This window comes from Leguminivora glycinivorella, chromosome 12 (genome assembly GCF_023078275.1).
Source record: "Leguminivora glycinivorella isolate SPB_JAAS2020 chromosome 12, LegGlyc_1.1, whole genome shotgun sequence".
Classification (NCBI taxonomy): Eukaryota; Metazoa; Arthropoda; class Insecta; order Lepidoptera; family Tortricidae; genus Leguminivora; species Leguminivora glycinivorella.
The window spans coordinates 11,674,858-11,694,968 of NC_062982.1; the positions used below are offsets into that span (position 1 = coordinate 11,674,858).

At 37.3% G+C, this 20,111-nt stretch overlaps 3 protein-coding genes across 6 annotated transcripts in view; 2 read left to right on the forward strand and 1 right to left on the reverse strand.

Moving 5' to 3' along the window:
* The window catches only part of LOC125231638, a 66,409-nt gene extending 65,508 nt beyond the window's left edge, over positions 1-901 (forward strand). For all 3 annotated transcript variants that reach the window (XM_048137116.1, XM_048137115.1, XM_048137114.1), the window contains one exon: positions 133-901. In XM_048137116.1, the coding sequence (XP_047993073.1) occupies positions 133-259 (127 nt within the window). In that variant the 3' untranslated portion in view covers positions 260-901. The remainder of the gene's footprint in view (positions 1-132) is intronic.
* Positions 902-903: 2 nt separating this feature from the next.
* On the reverse strand, positions 904-9,243 carry LOC125231637 (U3 small nucleolar RNA-associated protein 4 homolog). 2 transcript variants are annotated; one of them, XM_048137112.1, is made up of 11 exons: positions 9,069-9,243; positions 8,596-8,981; positions 8,273-8,460; positions 7,208-7,395; positions 6,248-6,403; positions 5,672-5,999; positions 5,130-5,316; positions 4,012-4,235; positions 3,306-3,488; positions 1,787-1,870; positions 904-1,088 (listed from the first exon to the last, which is right to left on the reverse strand). In XM_048137112.1, exons 1-11 carry the CDS (start codon positions 9,167-9,169, stop codon positions 966-968), a joined length of 2,148 nt encoding a protein of 715 aa, XP_047993069.1. In that variant the 5' UTR covers positions 9,170-9,243; the 3' UTR covers positions 904-965. The 2 variants fall into 2 exon arrangements, with proteins under 2 accessions (XP_047993069.1, XP_047993070.1); XM_048137113.1 differs by having other exon boundaries at positions 9,149-9,240.
* Positions 9,244-9,516: 273 nt separating this feature from the next.
* LOC125231635 (type 2 phosphatidylinositol 4,5-bisphosphate 4-phosphatase) lies at positions 9,517-20,104 on the forward strand. Its single transcript, XM_048137108.1, has 4 exons — positions 9,517-9,692; positions 9,921-10,096; positions 14,604-14,813; positions 16,939-20,104. Exons 1-4 carry the CDS (start codon positions 9,650-9,652, stop codon positions 17,221-17,223), a joined length of 714 nt encoding a protein of 237 aa, XP_047993065.1. The 5' UTR covers positions 9,517-9,649; the 3' UTR covers positions 17,224-20,104.
* The last annotated feature ends 7 nt before the right edge of the window (positions 20,105-20,111 follow it).

The following is a 20,111-nucleotide window of genomic DNA, read 5'->3' on the forward strand; positions in this document are numbered from 1 at the left end:
AATACGGTGGAAACCTTGCCTCGTATCAGATCTCATGCCTTCTTTTTCAATACCTCCATAGCGTATCGTAGTTATCTCTCGTTCTTTGCATATAGTGCAATAAAGCCTAGAAAACATGTTACGATGTTGCAGGATCGACGTCGGGGACCCTATTTCATACAAGCTGCCTCCAGCGCGCTGCGAGGTGACGGACGAGATGTGGGCGCGTCCGCAAACTGTCTGTGTGGATGCACTCGCCGACCGTTTAGCCAAACTGTAGGACGCATAGGACGGTCCGTGTTTTTGCACAAATATTCCACATACACGTACTTTGCGTGAGAATAGTATTATGTATATATGTATACGTCGTTTCACAAAAACGGGCAAGAATGGGAGGAACGAAAATTTAATTCTATGAGTGACATCTGTATTTCTATACAGTCAAGACAGTCGAGTAGAGAGCCACCATTTTAGGACCTTATCGCACTTGCGATTTGAAGCGAAGTGAACGCGCAACGAGTTCGCCGGGAGTGCGCAGCGTGTTCGCCGCGATATCCATTGCAATAGGGTTTGAATCTTCCGACGGTGCTTTTATTGTTGCTTGTCCATCTGCCCACATTCGTAGACAATAAACTACTACAAATACCGACTTAAACTAAAGTGGATAGAAATTAATTTTGCTGACGAATAAAGCATGACGTCTCGACTCTACACGAGGCGAACTCGCTGCGCACTCGCGGCGTACTCGCTGCGCGTTCGCTTCGCTTTCAAATCACCCGCAAATCGCAAGTGTTATAAGGCCCTTATTGGTTGATGATACTTAGATATTTTCATTCGTTCCGTTTTGACCGCTCTTGTAAAATGAATCATATGGGAACTACAGAGAGACCAAACAAGAAGTAACAATAGTAATAAAAAATAAAATACATATTAGATTTTTATTTCTATTCGTCCTTTAAAAATAAATGTGTACTAACAAAGAGTCCTTAGCCGACGTTGAAGTTCCTCGTCTTGACGGCGGAGGCCGGGAGCTGCGCCACGATGCTCTCTGGCAGCACTTCTATCGCAACCGCTTCTGAATCGGCCAGCCAGTGGAAACCGGCCAAGTACTACAACAGAAATTGTGTATCTATTTACTGTAGAGAACTCACAGCTTAAACTATTCTTGAATTAAATATTATAATAGAACATTCTTACACAGATTGACAGTCCCATGATAAGCTCAAGAAAGCTTGTCTTGTGGGTACTCAGACAACGACATAGTTATACATACACATAGAAAACATCCACGACTCAGGAACAAATATATGTGGTCATTCATCACACAAATAAATGCCCTTACCGGGATTCGAACCCAGGACCGCGGCTCAGCAGGCAGGGTCACTAACGACTAGGCCAGAAGGGTCGTGAAAGTCATAAATATAAATAGTCATACAGAAACAATTATAGGATAGATGCTGTGGCATTATTGACACATTTTGGATTTTCTCATTATTTAATGCGACAAAGTGCGAGCTAAATCAAATTATTTCATTTATTGAAATGCTATATACTTTCTAAACTAATACTAGGCAAGAAAAAATAAATGAATAAGTACCTATCGAGAGTATTTTGTACTAGAAATATGTCATAAAAACTCTCGTCTCGTCATTGATTCCATGCATTATATAATTCATTTGGAATTTGATAGGCTTCCATGCGTCTGTATCTAGTCGATAGTTCTACCTATTCTATTTGCTCATTGTTACTGCTTTTTCCCTTTTGTGTATGGCAATCAAGTATGATGCAATGCAATTGTTATAAATACCTTGATTGGAATAACTTTAAGCGCCGCCTTTTGTACTTTCTTTTCTTTTCGATCTTTCTTTGCTTCAGGTCCATCCAGGTCCACCTGGAAAAAAATGTGTTATGAGTTCAACAAAGTCGAATTTAACTATCTGATCTAACTGACCTTTGGTCAAGTGGTTTGTTTTATTTATGTAGGGATATATGAACGTCATCTTTTTATGTGGTACATTTATTTGTACAGAACGGGTGTCACAACTTTGTGTACGTCTGGTGGTGGCAGAATAACAGCGTCCGTTGCTGGCAGTCCTTGTGGCCGCTGCGCCTCGAGGCCCTCTGGCACAGACATTAGCTGAGCCACCTACCTTTTCAATTAGTTTGTAAGCATGCCTGTGTACTTTTATAATGTACCTGTGTTCAAACTTTTGAATAAACGTCTTTATTATTATTATTATTATTTGTTTGTCTTTTCCAGTTCTCGGGACCATGGGGTCCCGGACTTTTGGGAGGCGTGCGTGGGGCCGAAGCCAACAGCGCAGAGGCCCTTTAAGACAGTTTAATTTAAAGTAATGTGACACTAGCCGGCGATTGTCCCTGTCCGCACTATAGAATGCACCCAAGGACAAGCCCCGGTTAGTGTAAAACTATTGCAATGTAAAGAAACAAATTATACTGGGCTATTGGGTTGAAATGTTAGTGTGCTGGTGACCGGTCTATGGAAAGGTCTATGGCACCTGCCTTGATCATATGTTTTAAAAACACGAAAAAATAGGCAGGCGGTGACTCGCCAACTCACTATATGGGTCCCCGAAAACGGCCGCTCGCACGGAGCGACAAGGGGACAACATAGCGTGAGCGGCTCAGGGTGTGGAGAGGTGTGCGCCGCTTTCTACCCAGTCTGTACGAAACAGCCACTGTGCCAACTCGCGTCTTATGCATATTTCACTTCCACCCTGCGAGCATATAGCTCTGGCACCCCACTCTGGACGGCCGGTTAAGGCAAGCCAGAGGTGAGAATCCTGCGGCCCCTGCTCAGTGTTCACTCCGGCCGGCCAGTAAAGGCAAGCCGGAGGGAGGGGCCTGACCGACTCTCGGGGGCATGGGACCCAAGGGACGCCACTTCCCATTCAGCTCGCCACAAGCTGCCCTGGGGGTTTATTATTATTATTATTACGTAGTCGGCCTAAGCGGAGGTGGTGGGAGAACCTAGGTGCATTTCTCGGCATCTTAGAGGATATTGCTCCTGATTGAGAAAATTGCTAGTTTAGGGGAGGCCTTTGAACGGCAGTGAAGCATGGTGTGATATGCTCTGGATAGAAAACTCTCGCTCGTACTACGGTGGGGGCAGTTCGTACCGCGGCCGCTTCTTCGAACCATCCACAATGTCCATAGTGTATTGCTAGACTTAAGGATTCGTTATTTGAAATATGTTAGACACGTCACATGCTATCGCACTTTACAATAATGGAAAGTATGGCGGAAAACCATGGAATTGTCAATTAATCTTATTAGATACTAAGGAAAATACAATTGAGAATTACCGCTGCGTCCTTTGAGGGTCTATCCAGCACCCACAGCGAGGTCTCGTCTTGGAAGACGAGTGCGTTTCTCGCGGGATGCGCCGCTATGCTTTGAATAGCAGATTCGCGCTCGTACCACGTTGGGGGCAGCCCGTAGCGCGGCCACTCTTCGAATTGTTTGTCGGGGAGGTTGTACTCCGTTAACTGAAATTGCAAGACATGTTAAAAATGTAACTATCTTTTACTACGAGTAAAATAGATACATAAGGACATCAAACGTGCCAGTGACTATTGGCACTACAATTAGGAGTAGTACAATTTCAATATAAAATGGAACTACCATAAGGGTAAAGTGATGTATGTAGATGAATGATCTTTCATTTTTTGACACCGAAGAACGTCTCAGACTGATACCTGTTTCGTTCTAACAAGTAGGTATTTAAATGTGAATGTGATGATGACAAGTGATAAAATACACTCCACTGCAGCAGTGTTTTAAATTTTGATACAGTACCTTTTGATTGACATAAGTGATGACCAAGCTCTCCTTCTCCATATCGAACGCTATAGCAGACGGCACACAATTACATGTCGGTAGGGTCGCTTAATGCTCCCACTTCTGCCCCGGGTGACTCCAGATAGCTACCGCGCCCTCTGTGTCCACAACCACTATGTTCATAGAAACAAATGAAAGACAATTGAAACGACCAGCCGGTTAAAACAGTACCTTTTGATCAACATAAGTGATGACCAAGCTCTCCTTCTCTGTATCGAACGCTATGGCAGACGGCACGCAGTTATACGTCGGCAGCGTCGCGTAATGCTCCCACTTCTGCCCCGTGTGACTCCAGACAGCTATGGCACCCTCTGTGTCCGCTGCTACCATGTATATTCTGTTTGACTGTGTCTTCTTAGATATTAGCAGATGTAAGATGGAACCTGACTTCAGATCTAGAAATAGATAATAATTTTGTCAATGCAAAAATTATGACAGTTAACGTACTGCACTTTTAGCATGAGAGGTCTAACCAGTAATAGAAATTATTTAGGATATTTAGACACAGCAAATATCTGACATGATAACACATTGTTTACAACTATTCTTTCTTTTTGTTAGATAAGAATTTCTCTAAGAATGACCACATAATTTCATGGTAGCAATACCTACCTACGCATACATTTTTTTTCCCCCTCACTAGCTCGGAAACACGTGTTTTGTCCTTTAATACGAGCGGGTAAAATCGCATTTTATCCACTAGTGGGTAAAGTAATTTGATCTTGAATAAAGTCAAATTAACTGCTTTAAAATTGATAAAAGTAGGTGAATCTAGTAATAAAGATGATTTACCACCTGTGGAACTACTGGAAGCAGTGATAAACACATTTTTTGCGTTGTAGTTTCGTCGCTATAGTGAGGGGAAAGGTTTTGTGTTACACTCGGGTGCAAATGTATTTTACTTCTCGTGTGTTAAAAAACTCGCAAGTTCAGGATTCTATTCTCGAACCAATCTATTCAAGTATAAAATCCTTTCACTTGCTCGTTTTTCAATTCCACACTCGGCGTTATGTTATGACCTAACGGATACGAGACAGTAAGCGAAACAGCGTTGCATGGTAATGTGACATCACTCACCACCATTTATTAGAACTGTACAGTTAACCAATCTGAATCCTAGGCCACTGTAGAACCCTATCCCAGTAAAAGTTAAACGGACTTCTGTAGCAAATAAAGCACAGTGTCAATACTACAAGGTTCTAGAGTTGACTAGCGTTCTAATTAATTGTATGTATATGACTCTTATTGTCCTGTTGAAAAATGACAAGCTAGACTGACTAAATACTAACATTTTTTAGTCTTGACGGTCTGAATGACCGTGGCGCCCGCGCCGGGGTCAACTTGCAGCACCTGCAGCGCGCCTTCACTGTGCACCACCATGCTTCGAGAGTCCTCCGTGAATACGATGCGGTTGCAAGGAAGTGTCACACCGGTGATCACCATTTTAGTTAGAGATGTGTTTAACTCGTCGTCATCCTGTTGACAAGCATGTATTAAATTACAGTATTTACTCACTTTTAATTTTTCACACAGGTTCAGTGGACACTACCTACAGGTAGTGTCCACTGAACCTTTAATAGAGTCTATGTTACGAGTATTACACAATGGTGAATGGACGTTTATTCTTACTAGTTGCAGTAATTGCTCCCTAGATTAATGTTACAATTTTATTTTAAGAAGTAGGTAGTATCTATTAAGGCATGAAGAGGTTGCAGACTTGCAGATTGACGCGATGATCCAACCAGGTTAGTTAGTTTTTATGTGAAAAAGTAACGCCAATTTCTACACGCAAAAAACATATTGATTTAGAAAATATTGAAAACATACTTACACTTTCCAATCTCAACATCCGGATATCACTATCTGTACTATACACTATAATCTCGCCTGACGGAGATATTTCACAGCATCTTATAGTTTTCTTCTTCTTCGCCTGAATAGCTACTAACTTCACCGGACTTTGCCCAATCCGCAAAGCCCTCCTGTTGCTGTTTTCGTACTGGATCGCTTTATTCACTGCCTCGGTGGAATCTTCTTCCAGCTTGGTGTCGCCGTCAGGTACAGCTGGCTCCTGTTCGTTGTTATTTGAGAATATTACTTGCCCTTGTTGGTTGAGGGCAGGAGAACCTAATTTCCAGACTTCTAAGTGTTTACTGTATCTGAAAAAATATATGGAAAAGTATTATAAAGAGGCAGACTGATGATGTGACTATACATATAATTGTAATGTAATGTAATTGTTAACTGTACATGTAATTTGTTCTGTACAATAAAGTGTTTACTACTACTACTACTACATATAGGTAGGTAATCAAATCTTATATGCCTTTCAATAAAATACATAAAAACAGTGATTTCGCTTTCACAAGTACATTATCACTATCAGTATAACTTATTTATATCTCACCTTAAGAGTAGCAGTTTTTTCTGAACCGCAAGTGTCGACCTGGGCCCTGGTATCATGGGAGGCACTCTTTTGACCCATTTAGGAGGAAACCGTGATAACGTCAGATACCCATCATTGCCGACAGAAATCAAAGTGTCTTCATTCATCACTAAATCCCTGAAATAAAGAAGGAACATGTTTATAAATTAAGTGTGTATAATCAAAAGTAATGATGGTTAAATTTAAAAAATGAATACACCTAGGCCTTACAGCATTTTGGAAAGGATCTGATACTCTTTTAAAACTGTTAGTTCTATCTATCTATCTATCTATTTAGCCTTTTCTTCTGAATGTGGTCTAGTGTTTATGATTGTTTGTTTAGATAAAGTCGCGTAGTTCAGTGTGCCTGTTGGCATAGGCCTCCTCCAGCTCTTTCCAGTATTTCCTCTGCCTGGCCAGTCTAGTCCAGAAAGGCCCTACAGTGGTTATAATTTCGTCCTCCCATCGTTTGAATGGTGGGCGTTGAGCTCTTGAACCATCTCTGGGGTGCCACATGAGGACTTTTTGACTCCACTTTTCGGTCTTACATCTTACAGTGTGGCCGGCCCACCTCCATTTTTGCATGTCTATGTGTGTGAGGATGTCTCTAACTTTGGTTCTTTCCCTTATGTCGATGTTACGGCATTTATCTATTATTTATTATATACAAACTGTTAGTTCAGTTTGTATCAAACATAGACAAGATATAGAACCAATGTAAAAAAAAAATAACAGTATCAAAATCAGTCCATCCATTTGAGACCTGCAATGCTCTGTTATGTGCTACTATGGGTTAAGTTAAAATTTGGTCCCTATTGATAAAAATTAAACTAAATTGACAATCACTTGACGTACGTAAGCTAGATTTTTTGCTTTTTGTCAGTTCCTTTGAAAAAAGATATACTACTTCTTCTATAGAATATTTGAAATTTAAGTCCATACCTAACATCATGCATGTGTATGTTGCGCTGCACGTTTTTCATCCACTGCAGGGCTTGCCCGCCGCAGTTCTTCTCAACCTTCTGGTAGGACATGATCATGGGATCCACCCCGCTGCAGTAAATCTGCTCCTCATTCTCACTCACTGCAACCGCCAGTATATCAGCTTTGTGTGTTTTGTAAGATTCAATCTGAAAATGTAGTGAATAATTAATAAGTTCAAACTCAAAACTCAACTTCAAACTTGGATGATTCCAAATGCCAGATTTTAGTATTAAGAAAAGATGAAACTGGTGATAGGGTAACTCCTTTGGATACATGTTTTTTTAAATTGGACACCATTATAATATTTGTTATTTGTGGATTTTTATATAATGCAACATTAATTATGACCAATTAATAGCACTCCTACCTAATATCTCATAAAATATGCAAAAAAATAACTTATATTATTTATTTATTTATTTAAACTTTATTGCACAATATAACAAATAAAGTACAAATGGCGGACTTAATGCCTAAAGACATTCTCTACCAGTCAACCAACAGGCTAAACAGAAAGAGTAGTGGGTGTAGGCTTCAAAAAAAAAAAAAGGTAACTGAAAATGAAACATAAATGTAGCAAATAATACATATTGTCAATAATAAACTACTACACACATATATATATATATATATATATATATATATATATATATATACATACTACATACTTTATGTACCCAGTGCAAAGAATACTATGCCTATGATTAAAGAAATTAACCAGTGAGCTTGTCAAAAAAATGCTTGCGCAACATGCGCTTAAATGAGAGCTTAGTTTGCGCTTTTCTGATCTCAAGCGGAAGATCATTCCAAAGCCGGATCGCCTGAACGGTAAAGGAGTTAGAGACAAATCCAGTACGGTGAGAAGGAACTGCAAGCTTGAGACTACGGGATTCGCGAAGAGTGCAACCAGTTCGGGCGGTTATGATATTATAAAATATCTGATATGATAAGACTGTGTTACTTGTGTGCATTATTCAAGATATTATTGCAGATGACATTATAAGACAGGCAAGATTGACATACCTGATCACCCATAGCACTATCCCAGAAGGTGAGTCTACCCAGACTGTCACCAGATGCTACAATGTTGTCAGACAAAACCGCTAGAGACCAGACAATTACATCTTTATTTCTCTTTGAGCCACTCACAGACATCTTAGTGATTGCATGACCGGTCTCTGTGTTCCACACTCTTATGGTATTTAGAGAACCTGAAAATGATAACATATTATAGCTGATAATCGACATCAAGTCAAAAATGTAAGTGGGGAAAATTGTAGTTGAATGAGTGGTAAATTAAACACTAGTAAAATTTAAGATAAGTATATGAGGGAGTTGTACAATACCTGTTATGAGAAAATTTCCAGTTTTATCAAATTTGCAGCACATAATCCTACCCTCTTGCTTGTCAAATAGCTTGGCGTAAACCATATCGCCATATTCTACATTGAATAAATTGATATAACCTTGTTCTGTTCCCACTGCTACCATAGTGTTAGCAGGGTTTATATCCATGCACCATGCTGCATAACCAGTCAGTAATACGCTGTTCTTAACCACTAGTTTCTCCAAATCCCACTCGACTAGCGAGCCAACCAGGCCCGTTGACAACAGCCGGTTCTCTTTCTCAATCCAACTCAATGCTTCTATGGATCCATTTTCTACACCAGGAATAAACTTAACCAAATAGGGTGTGAACTTCAAATCCCATATTTCAATAGATGCGTCAACTCTGAAATGTTTAAAGTCAATTAATGAGTAACATTAGAAAAAACACGCGGAGGACTGTGATGTGATAATTTTAAGAATGAAATTTTACCTTGCAAGAGCCAGTAATTTCTTGATTTTATTAAAAGCAGCACAACTAATTGGTTCGGGTTTAGGATTATAATATCGTACCCGATGCACCTGGCTGGCCATTATTAGGCTGAAATAATTGTTTATAACCGCAACAGAAATATTCACATGCCTTCCCAACGAGCGTGATTCTGACACAAGAATGACATTGACAGTTACGATAAGCATTTGTAAAGCTTGTTATAATAATAGAAAACGAGGATTTGACAAATATTTTCAAATATTATTGATCTGTCAATTTGGTCAAATATATAATATTTTATAAATAATCATTTTATTTAACTTGAAAATGTAAGAAACAGTTTTTGTGATTACAAATTAGGGTGTCTAGCAAGTCTTGTAAACGTTTCTCATTATGTTGCCATATGAAATAAAACCGGTCTTGTCAAGTTTTGCAATATTATTTATTTCCAATGGCAGCCCTAGCCTTCAATAAAAAAATTGATTTCTCCATTGTTAAAAGTCGCAGGTGTTTCTTGAAAATAAATAGAAATAATCGCGTTATCTAAGTCTAATCAGTGTGTTAAATTTGCAGTTCATAAAATGGGTGACGGCCAAAGTGAAAATCAACCCCTATTAGGGGATGGTAAGCGGATAAATGATTTTGTTGTTTTGACAGCTGATGATTCAACTAAAACCCATTTGTGTTTTTTTGTTGCTAAACAATGCAATCGGCTTATTTTGGGTCGATAACATCGCGTAAATAATCAACTGAACTGTGAAGATTGTGTAATGATTATTCCTGTTATTGGAGGAGCCGGTAGTATGTGGTTACGTATTTGTTATTCTTGACGTAAGTATGCTTGCTTGACAGAGGAGGAGGTAAATGTGGTGAGCACGATATCGCCGATCGGTCCCGACGAGCTCCCTCCGCCTTACCAGCAATCGGGAATGCCCTTGGTGACGTGCCGTGTGTGCCAGGCGTTAATCGATATATCCGGGAAGAGGGAGCAACACGTCGTGAAATGCGTCGCGTGCAACGAAGCCACGGTACTGCTTTTACCATTACTTATTTACTTGAATACATCTGCCTAGCTGCTTGGTAATGCTTAACTGAACCTTACATACCTTTCCGATGGTGCCCAAGTCACTCATTTCTTATCGGACACCATTTCATCTATATTCATATACACGGTGTTTCCGGTATCACTCAAAACCTCAGACACCCCAACTGATTTTTATTTTTTTAAACTCATCTAGAGTACTCATCTTTTAATCTGATCGTTACTTTTTTTTTAATTGAATTTTTAATTTTCTGTACAGCTCTACTTGACTTTTAGCTCTACACTCAATAAAATAATTGCTAACTACCATCATAAACCATAAGACTATTCATTTGTGTACGTTACTGCAACGACATAAGGTTTACCAATAGACAGCTAAGATGTGACTGTAAAACACTTTAAAGCTTTGTCACATTAAACTTCAAATTGGACAGGTAATCGCAGTAAGCAAATAAACTCAATATTCAAAATGACAAGGTTGTAATTAGGTACGAGTTCAATTTGTTATGACTTATGATAAACATTAAGATTAAACTGACAAACAACGTCAAACTAGTAGCGGAAAAAATAATCGTCCAAGTAACCGGCCAGTATTAATACCCCTAAATACTGAAAAAAAGGTAAACAACCTCTAGCAATGCGATATACACAATGTTGTATTACGAGTACAATAGAATGGGCACATAAAAAATAACTAATAATACTAATTTAAATAAAAATATTACCCCCATCAAGATATAGCTCAATCGATTCTACTCTCGATTCTGAACAAACTGTTTTCAGGTTTTTAGTGTTAAGTGAAACACGGTGTATATCTTGTCTCCTCAATTTGCAAACAGATGTTCATTATAGATACTTCATCTTGTACAGTGGTTAACCCCCGAAAGACAAATTATTTCACTTTAAAACCTTCATAGTGTAGGTCTTCAATCATTATCTTAATCTTGTTAAACAGAAAGTAAACAATACTGTCTGTGCCCCACATTCACCCTAGTTTTGAACAATCGTTCTTTTCATATTATGTTACATCAGAGACTGCAACAACTGAAGTGTATATTTTTCTATTACTTTCACCAGACCAATGTTTCATAAATTATTTATTCAAACATTTTAAAAATAGTACAAGTTTTTTTTTTATTTTTTTTTATTTTAATATCTTCATACAAGTTTTAAATCTATAATATTTTGAACAGATAGTAGTTGCTTGTGTAAAAACGAGTACTTACGCTAAATCTTAAGATTAATTGTCAAAGCGGGCGCTGAGGCTCCTATGAGCTGTGGCAAATGTCAGGATAATGCAAGGAGGATGAATGACTAACAAACACTCAGATTTTTTTCCATTTGAATAATTATGCATTAATTCTTTCTGCATAATGGTTTTAATGTTTGAGGTCATTAACCACAAATTGCAATACTTGTTCAAATTATTGGTTACACTATAATTATCTACAAATACCAAGTTTTAGTATGGAGTACAATCAGTTTTGTATTTAAGCTGATAAGCAAATCATTTCAATAGGTAATCATAATTACTAAACTAATAAAACATACATTTTAAGTGCTAAGAGCATGAATATGCTTTGTAAAGTTATAATCTAGAGAGTACCTAAAATCCATTCAGATTTTTTTTATTTTACTGTTGGTGTGAATTGTTTAGATACATTTAGAACCTAATTTAATTAGAGGACAAACAATGACAAACGGTTTCCTTCTATCCTATCTTCCTTATTAGTGCGAGAGAGACATTGGTGTTTTGTTTGCTAAAGAACATTAAGCAATTAGCTAAGCGGCCAGTCCACTTTAGCCCACTTGCTGACGACTGACATCCTACATGTTATAAATTAGTTTCAAGTTTTTTTTCTTTTTCGCAGATATCTCTTAATTTTAACCAATTTACTTTTAAAATTGAAATAGATATCATACACGAAAGAAAAAACGACAAGGCCACCAGTGGGCCTTGCCGTTTTTTCTTTTGTGTATGATATCTATTTCAATTTATAATTTATATATAGTAGTGTGACTACTTGGAAAAAAAAGAACAAATCAAAAATATTCAATAAAATAATTTGATTTGTTCCCTAGTTGTAATTTACTTTTTATTTAAAAGAAAATACATTAATTAACAGTATGCATTTAGGCATCTAAATTACTTTAATATAACATCCGTCATGAAAGTTTTTCTTCGGGGGACGGCAAATAAAATGTAATACCTGTTTTAGGAGTCACAAATAACATACCCTTTCGTAACTATTTTTCATTTAAAAAAAAGAGTTGATTCAGTTCAGTTAATTAAAGTACATTGAGTCTTTGTTACAATAAAGTTGCCCAGTAACTATCTGTCATCCATGGCCTGACTAGATATGATAATAAGTTGTTATTACAAACATGAGACTAACTTCACAACAATGTGCCAAGCATACAACAACTACTCCTCGACCAATCATAGTTATCCAGAGTAATACATATTTAGTTTGTAACATTAGTGACAATCACCTTTTATTACTTGGAAGTTGGAAGTGACTCATCAAAAGTTCAGTCACAGTGATACGCGTATTGAATAATAATGAGTAAATTTTTTTTTTTAGCATGAACTCTAATTTACTAGACAAGAATTCGAGAAGCGTTTCTTTGGTGAAACTATGTTCTTAAAATAAGAACATAAAACTGGACTTACAACTTGCTAAACCAAACCAAACAGTAGGTACTATTATCCCAATTTGACTATCTGTCATCCATGGCCTGACTAGATATGATAATAAGTTGTTATTACAAACATGAGACTAACTTCACAACAATGTGCCAAGCATACAACAACTACTCCTCGACCAATCATAGTTATCCAGAGTAATACATATTTAGTTTGTAACATTAGTGACAATCACCTTTTATTACTTGGAAGTTGGAAGTGACTCATCAAAAGTTCAGTCACAGTGATACGCGTATTGAATAATAATGAGTAAATTTTTTTTTTTAGCATGAACTCTAATTTACTAGACAAGAATTCGAGAAGCGTTTCTTTGGTGAAACTATGTTCTTAAAATAAGAACATAAAACTGGACTTACAACTTGCTAAACCAAACCAAACAGTAGGTACTATTATCCCAATTTGACAATGAGCATGAGCACCAACAATTATAAGTCTGGTAAATTTCAAGCTATGAACATCAAATTATGAACAATAAATTGCTCTGATAAATTAGGTTAGATTAAGATCATAATATATATGTAATGAACGATTCATAAGAGCTTGTAATTAGGCCTACATGAATAAAGATATTTCGAATTGAATTTGAATTGAAAAAAAAGTACCTATGTAAATATTTATATTCATTGCTCCCTGGGCATCACAAAATAATGATAAAAACCATAGGAGCATGGTTACATTCGCTATCATAATTCGTAAACTTGTAAACTACACCACTTTCATTCAATTGGCTACATTATGAAATCGTCATTGCACTAAAACTCAGGCAATATCGAGTGGCAGCCAACTGTCGTAGCAAGGGCAATATTCGTGTGCAGTTGAACGAAATTTAATCCGCGCGGTCGAAACGTCCGGATATTGACCCACATCGCAGCCTAATAAATAATCTGTCTGGCCTTTCTGCTCCAGTCGGTCGGTGTAAGCCGTAAGTACCTACTTTAAAAACTGGAACACTTCCTTTTAGGGATATAAAACAGATTACGTAATAGGTATGCGCTAATTTAAAGCTAAAAATACAATTGTAGGTATTTCATGTAACTAGAATTTTGCTTGATCATTCTCATATAGGCACACCTAGCTGCAGATAGGTAACTGTTTACGTACGTAACGACACATGAAGTGTAACGGAATATGAGCGTAGGCCGGCAAAAATACCCACGTCGCTTGCCCTATAGACGCTTTGAAAGGTTATTCGTATAACACAAATACTTACCTGCAATACAAATCCTGATGGTAACTAGGACGTTTTACCGGCCGCGAAGATGTATGGTCGATAATATTATAGTAAGGCCCGAGTCGTGCCTTACAATGGTCTTTGGAATGATCTCCCTCTTCCCTTAAGGCAAGCACAGACCAAATTTTCTTTTAAACGCAAGTTACGTATACACCTCTCTAACAAGCTCAAGGATAAATGATCTGCATATTGCTTATACTTGGGTACATTATATATTATATATTTAGTTATATATTTATAGTTTGTATGTAAGTTTATATTATAAACTATATATTTATGTGTTATACACTCATATATACATTTTCTTTTATTGGATACATAGGTAATTTGATTTGTGTTTCTTATCACATCTCTATTTGACAATCCTGCACTAACTAAAGTTTCTGTTTGATCCAATGGTTGACTGGTAGAGAATGCCTTAAGGCATTAAGTCCGCCATTTGTACAATCTTATGTCGTGCAATAAAGTCTAAATAAATAAATAAATAAAATATAGCATAACTGTTGATTCTTCAATATAGCAACTGAAATCATAGGTAATATTTGACTTTTTCAGCCTATAAGGAACGCGCCACCAGGCAAAAAGTACGTGCGATGCCCGTGCAACTGCTTGCTGATATGCAAGTCGTCGTCGCAGCGCATCGCGTGTCCGCGCGCCGACTGCAAGCGCATCATCAACCTGGCGCCGTCGCCCGTCACGCCGCCCGTGCCCACGCTGCCCGGCATGTGCCGCGTCGTGTGTGCGCACTGTCAGGACACATTCTTGGTAATGACTCTACATACATCATCAACTGCCAGGTTACGTGCTTGGTAATGACTCTATAGTAGGTACATACAGCACCAACCTGCCGCCGTCGCCCGTGCCGCCGCTTTCCCACGCTGCCCGGCATGTGCCGCGTCGTGTGTGCGCACTGCCATGACACGTTTTTGGCAAATTATAAACCTTCTTACTTGCCCCTCAACATATTTAATACATTCACTGTGAACTGCACTACGCGCGTAGTGCTACGCTCGTGGAGATCCGAGAAGGTTTTCACGATGTAGAAAAAAACGGCTAGTAACAGACCTAAAACTGCGACCCTTTTATTTTCTTTGGTAGCAGTGGTTTTGTTATTTGAAGTTATTTAAAAATATTAAATTTAAAAGATTTGAGAGTAGATGGAAAATAGTTGATATACATATCGTCACTACTTTTAAAAAAACCGCCTTCAAAAAAAGCGTGTTACAAAACACGGAGAAACTAAAAAGCCAAAAATAATAAACCTTCGAATTCAGATTTCTTATCGGATTGCAATAATCTAAACATCCAAATTATAAACAAATCAATTATTTTTGTAGTCGGGACCAGACCTGTTCGTCGCCTTGCTATTTCCTGTTTCCCCCACCCAACCATACGCAGGCTGGCCCCGACTCCAAAAATAATTGATTTGTTTATAATTTGGATGTTTAGATTATTGCAATCCGATAAGAAATCTGAATTCGAAGGTTTATTATTTTTGGCTTTTTAGTTTCTCCGTATTTTGTAACACGCTTTTTTTGAAGGCGGTTTTATTTTTTGTTAAAAAGTTAATTTATTTGTTGATTTTTAGTGGTTCCTAGTGATATTATATGTATCAGTCCGAATATATGTACAGTAGTGAAAGAATTATCCTTTAACTCCTAACCATTGAGGAGTTGACCTTCCATCATCAGCTCAGTCACATAAAATTATTACCATCAGGCGTAAATACTGGTGTACCTTTGAAAAATACGCTAAAAACATTACATGTGCCTATAACATTTGAAGAGTTCCCTCGATTTCTCCAAGATCCCATCATCAGACCCCGACTTGGTGCCAATGGGACCATCTCGGGGTTATACCCGTTCGATCAAAAAAAAAAAAAAAAAAAAAATTTTGAAAATCGGTCCACGATTCTCGGAGATATCGAGTAACATACATACAAAAAAAAAATAAAAAAATAAAAAAAAAAATTCAGTCGAATTGAGAACCTCCTCCTTTTTTGAAGTCGGTTAAAAATCTCGTATCTCACGCTGTTCCTCAAAGTTAAAACGCAGTATTCTATACATACTTACTACAATTTTCTTTTCATTGACAGACGAAGATACAAGTTTTTTTAAAAGTAGTGACGATATTACGGCTCGTTTTGTATGTTATCTCAAGCTGTGAGTCAGAGCAATAAAAGATAATCTAGCTTGCTCTCGTCAGTCACGCTACGGCGGTCATTAAATGATATCAACTTACAGCGCTTACGGTGGAATATGCGATATTATTTATATGCCTTCTAGTGTTCAATGGTATGGAAAACATCTCTAGTTTCATCCATTATGCTTTTGTAAATTTCAATGGTTAAAAAGTTCTTATAAGGTGCATTAGGGTAATTCCGAAAGTCGTCTAATTACGAAAGTCGCATAAAAATCACCATTATTCCATCATATCAAGATTCCCCTTTCGGAATTATCCGAGCATTTCTGTCATTCGGAATTAACCTAATGCACCATACTTGAAGTTTTATAAGGTCCTTTCGGAATTCCAACAGACATTCTGATAAAATAGCCCTTATTGCTTATAAAAGCTTACTTGAATAAATATTTGAAAATTGAAATTGAATTGAAATTATGAAGCATAAGGACGGAACGTCCCATATTATCTTACATTAAAAAGACTCCCAGATAATATTGATAAATGAGATACAGTTTGTCTGAGATATCTTTTTAGTTAGATAATGGTTCTAAATCTGTTCAAACGAAATACCTAATAAACTCCTCCTAAAACTGCATGACGAAAAAAATTTGTAACTTACATCAAAAAGGAGTGAAATAGGGTTTTTTAATATTTGACTCGATATTCGTATCTTACAAACCGAACTCACCTATCCTAATCTCCGTTCCAGTACCAGTTGCTGAAGAACGCGCCGGTGCGGTGTCCGCACTGCCGTAAGGTGTCGTCGGTGGGCCCGCGCATGGCGCGCCTGCGCGGCTGCATCTTCGCCGTGCTGGCGCTGGTGGTGCTGGCCATCGCGCTGGGCGTGACGCTGGGCACGCTGGCGGCGGCGCGCACGCACGGCACGGGCGTGTACGTGGCCTACGTCGGCGCCTTCCTCCTCGCCTTTCTACTCTTCAGCCGGGCCGTCTACTACTTCGCCATGAAGGTCAGCACCGTCGAGGGCCCCATGTAGAACTCGCCCTGCGCGTGATCCATTTGTGATAACCTATGACTAGGAATCTTTTATAAGAATTTGTTAATTCCATTTGAGTTTCGAGTCTTCAAATTATTCGTTATCTGAAATGCCATTTGTGCCGCTTGCGATTTAACGATCTTTAGTAGCGTGAGAAACATTGGCTACATATATGTTGAGATTACGTTTAATATTGGTTGACATTTTTATGATGACAGAAATTTAGTTGTAGCGGGGTTGTTGTGTAAATTAATAGTAATATCTTGATTTTGATACATAGTTATATAAATAACACATATATCTAACTGTAAGTATGTAAACTTTATAATCTTTGTGCCGGTCGAAGTGTCTCATCTATTCAATTGTGCCTGCACACTGTATTTATAGGTCTATTTTATAAATTGTATTGTAATATAAAACAATGCCATTTTTTATGTTAGTGATGAATTTTTTATCTTGAGTTTTGGTGTAAACTATGATACCATTCATACAAATATAGGTTCAAAGACAGTTTAAACCGGGCACCTGCATTTCATAACTCAATTTGGAATTCTGAGATCACAGCTAATTTAGTGTGTACAATCTCGCAATAAAATTTTATAACTGTAATATTTTGGTGTAACATTTGTATATATGTAACTTATAGACTGAATCAGCTGGTTTTTATTTCATTCAAATCACTCTTCTGTAACCAATCTAGCTTTAATTGGCGTAAGGTAGTTTTTATGTCGTCTAATTTATCTATGTTATCTTTGTTGTTTGAGGATCACTAACAGCTTATAATTATAATATAACCTAGCAGTTGTCATGTCACTTATAAAAAGGAGAGTTTTTTTTGTAGTGATGTGATGGTAGACCTGGTTAGACGATGTATGGCTTATGCGACTAAATGTGTCAGACTATAATAGTGTATTGTTCCTAAGGTCTTGTAATGCCTGTGATTGATTTACTTATCAAGATTAAGCCGATATTAAAACAGCTTCAAATACAATACATGGACTACCTTGAGCGTCTCTTTTTACCTGGCGGTCTTGTCTCTCCATTACTAGCTTTATTAATCTATGCTGTATTGCAGAAATACAATGTTATTTTTTTAGTTGAATGTATACTCTGATACACCCAGCTTGTCAGTAGAGAAGGCGGAAGAAAGGTAGTCACATCCCCGCGTATTTCTAGTGAGAAATGATAGGGTGTATTAAAAGAAGGTATAGCAGATGAGTGACGAGTAATGTTTTGAGGGCTTGCTGCCTAATTTATATTAAAAAATATCATAGCTTATATTATAAGATTCTCGTTATAAATATTCATATCTATACGGTGCTTAGCTTAATGTGTTTACCTAATAGTTAGCTTGAAGTAACGTTAGTTAATTTCTCAAATTAGTTATCAATTGAATAGTTTTTATCTTGTCATTAAAAGTGTCGTGCAATTAGAATGCATACCTACCAATTGTTCCGTTGCTTGTGATGGAGAGACTGACGCCATTCAGATATATATTTGATTTGCACTGTGCGTTGTGCGGTACCTATATCACAATGTACAAATGTTTCGCGCGCTCTAACTTTTATTATATTCGAAGAAACAATCGAACGATCGTTGGGTATGTCGCTCGTAGCTGGCGTGCGTTCGGCACAATCGTACACATATAACAAAAGTCTCGGCTAGCGTACCTATAGTTTTGATAAAAAAAAATATCTTGCGATTATCGACGATATTCTCTGACCATTTTTTTTGTTTTCATATGCGTTGTGTATTGGTCGTAGATTTAAAGCGTTTGAAGGGTCATATTTAGTTGAAAACTTCACTTTGGCATGGTGCGTAAAAAAAATAGTTAAATATTACCCTGTGCTATTATAAACCATGAAAGTGCAGATAATAACTAATGAGTAGAAATAATTCTAAATCATAATACCTTTTGATAAACACCTACTCGAAATATGAGTAGTAATATAGGAAGGCTAGCTGTTTTATTATTGAGTTTGACTAATAATTAGTTGATATATCGTCAATATTAACATTATGTACAATTTGTTTAATACTGCATAGATATTATATGTTACTTGTAGTCAACATTTAAAATTATTTGTAGGAACATATATACAAATTTAGTTCAGTAAACGATTTGCCTTGACAAATTGTGCACCAATTAGTCATAACTCGTTATGGGACAGTAAAAGAAATCAAGATTCTGTACGGAGTTGTAACTTGTAACTGTAAAGTTGTTTTTAGTTTTTAAACCCATGGGAGTTGAGACATCTGTTACAATTAATTGACTTTCAAATGAAATTTGGCATGAAGTAAAATGCTTAGTTACTGTTCTAGTTGGTGTCATTCTCGAGGCTGCGCCCCGCTCTTCTGTCTAATCGTTTTGAATACAAATGTGTATCTGTTATCAGTACAGTCATGTCTATACACACCTATTTGTGATATATAATGTGTATAGACGACTAATACAGCGCTAGAGGTCGGGTGGCGTCTTCGTGAATGACAAACTTCTCTACCCGAAAATTGGATGTAGGTATGCTAGTAAGGACACTCGGAAAATACTCACAATTATAATGCATTGTTGTCTAAGATTATTTATTTTATTTCTTTACAGTCCTTACTATGTGTACCTAAATGCGAGCCAAGTGACTAGAAGTATTTTCTCCTTGTATTACAAATCAATTTCACTTTGAATATCAATGTAAAAATAGTTCCCACGCCATTGTTTACTTTTTGTGATAAAAGATGAGAATACACTCTTGGAGTGTTGCCGGTTGAATCGGTTACTGAACTTGCAATACCTACATATATTAGAATTATTCATATTTTCATAAAACGCTAGGGCTATACATGTATTTGTAGTTATAAGCCAAATAAATGGTATCGATGGAAATCATTTGGGA

Excerpts from the sequence above, each read along its gene's own strand:
- LOC125231637 (XM_048137112.1), bottom strand. The coding sequence starts at position 9,169 with ATGGCCAGCCAGGTGCATCGGGTACGATATTATAATCCTAAACCCGAA. Across the intron at positions 8,982-9,068 it reads AAATTACTGGCTCTTGCAAG|AGTTGACGCATCTATTGAAA; the intron begins GTAAAATTTCAT and ends TAAACATTTCAG. Across the intron at positions 3,489-4,011 it reads TCACTTATGTTGATCAAAAG|TTAACGGAGTACAACCTCCC; the intron begins GTACTGTTTTAA and ends TTGCAATTTCAG.
- LOC125231635 (XM_048137108.1), top strand. The coding sequence starts at position 9,650 with ATGGGTGACGGCCAAAGTGAAAATCAACCCCTATTAGGGGATG. Across the intron at positions 9,693-9,920 it reads TCAACCCCTATTAGGGGATG|AGGAGGAGGTAAATGTGGTG; the intron begins GTAAGCGGATAA and ends CTTGCTTGACAG. Across the intron at positions 14,814-16,938 it reads ACTGTCAGGACACATTCTTG|TACCAGTTGCTGAAGAACGC; the intron begins GTAATGACTCTA and ends TCTCCGTTCCAG.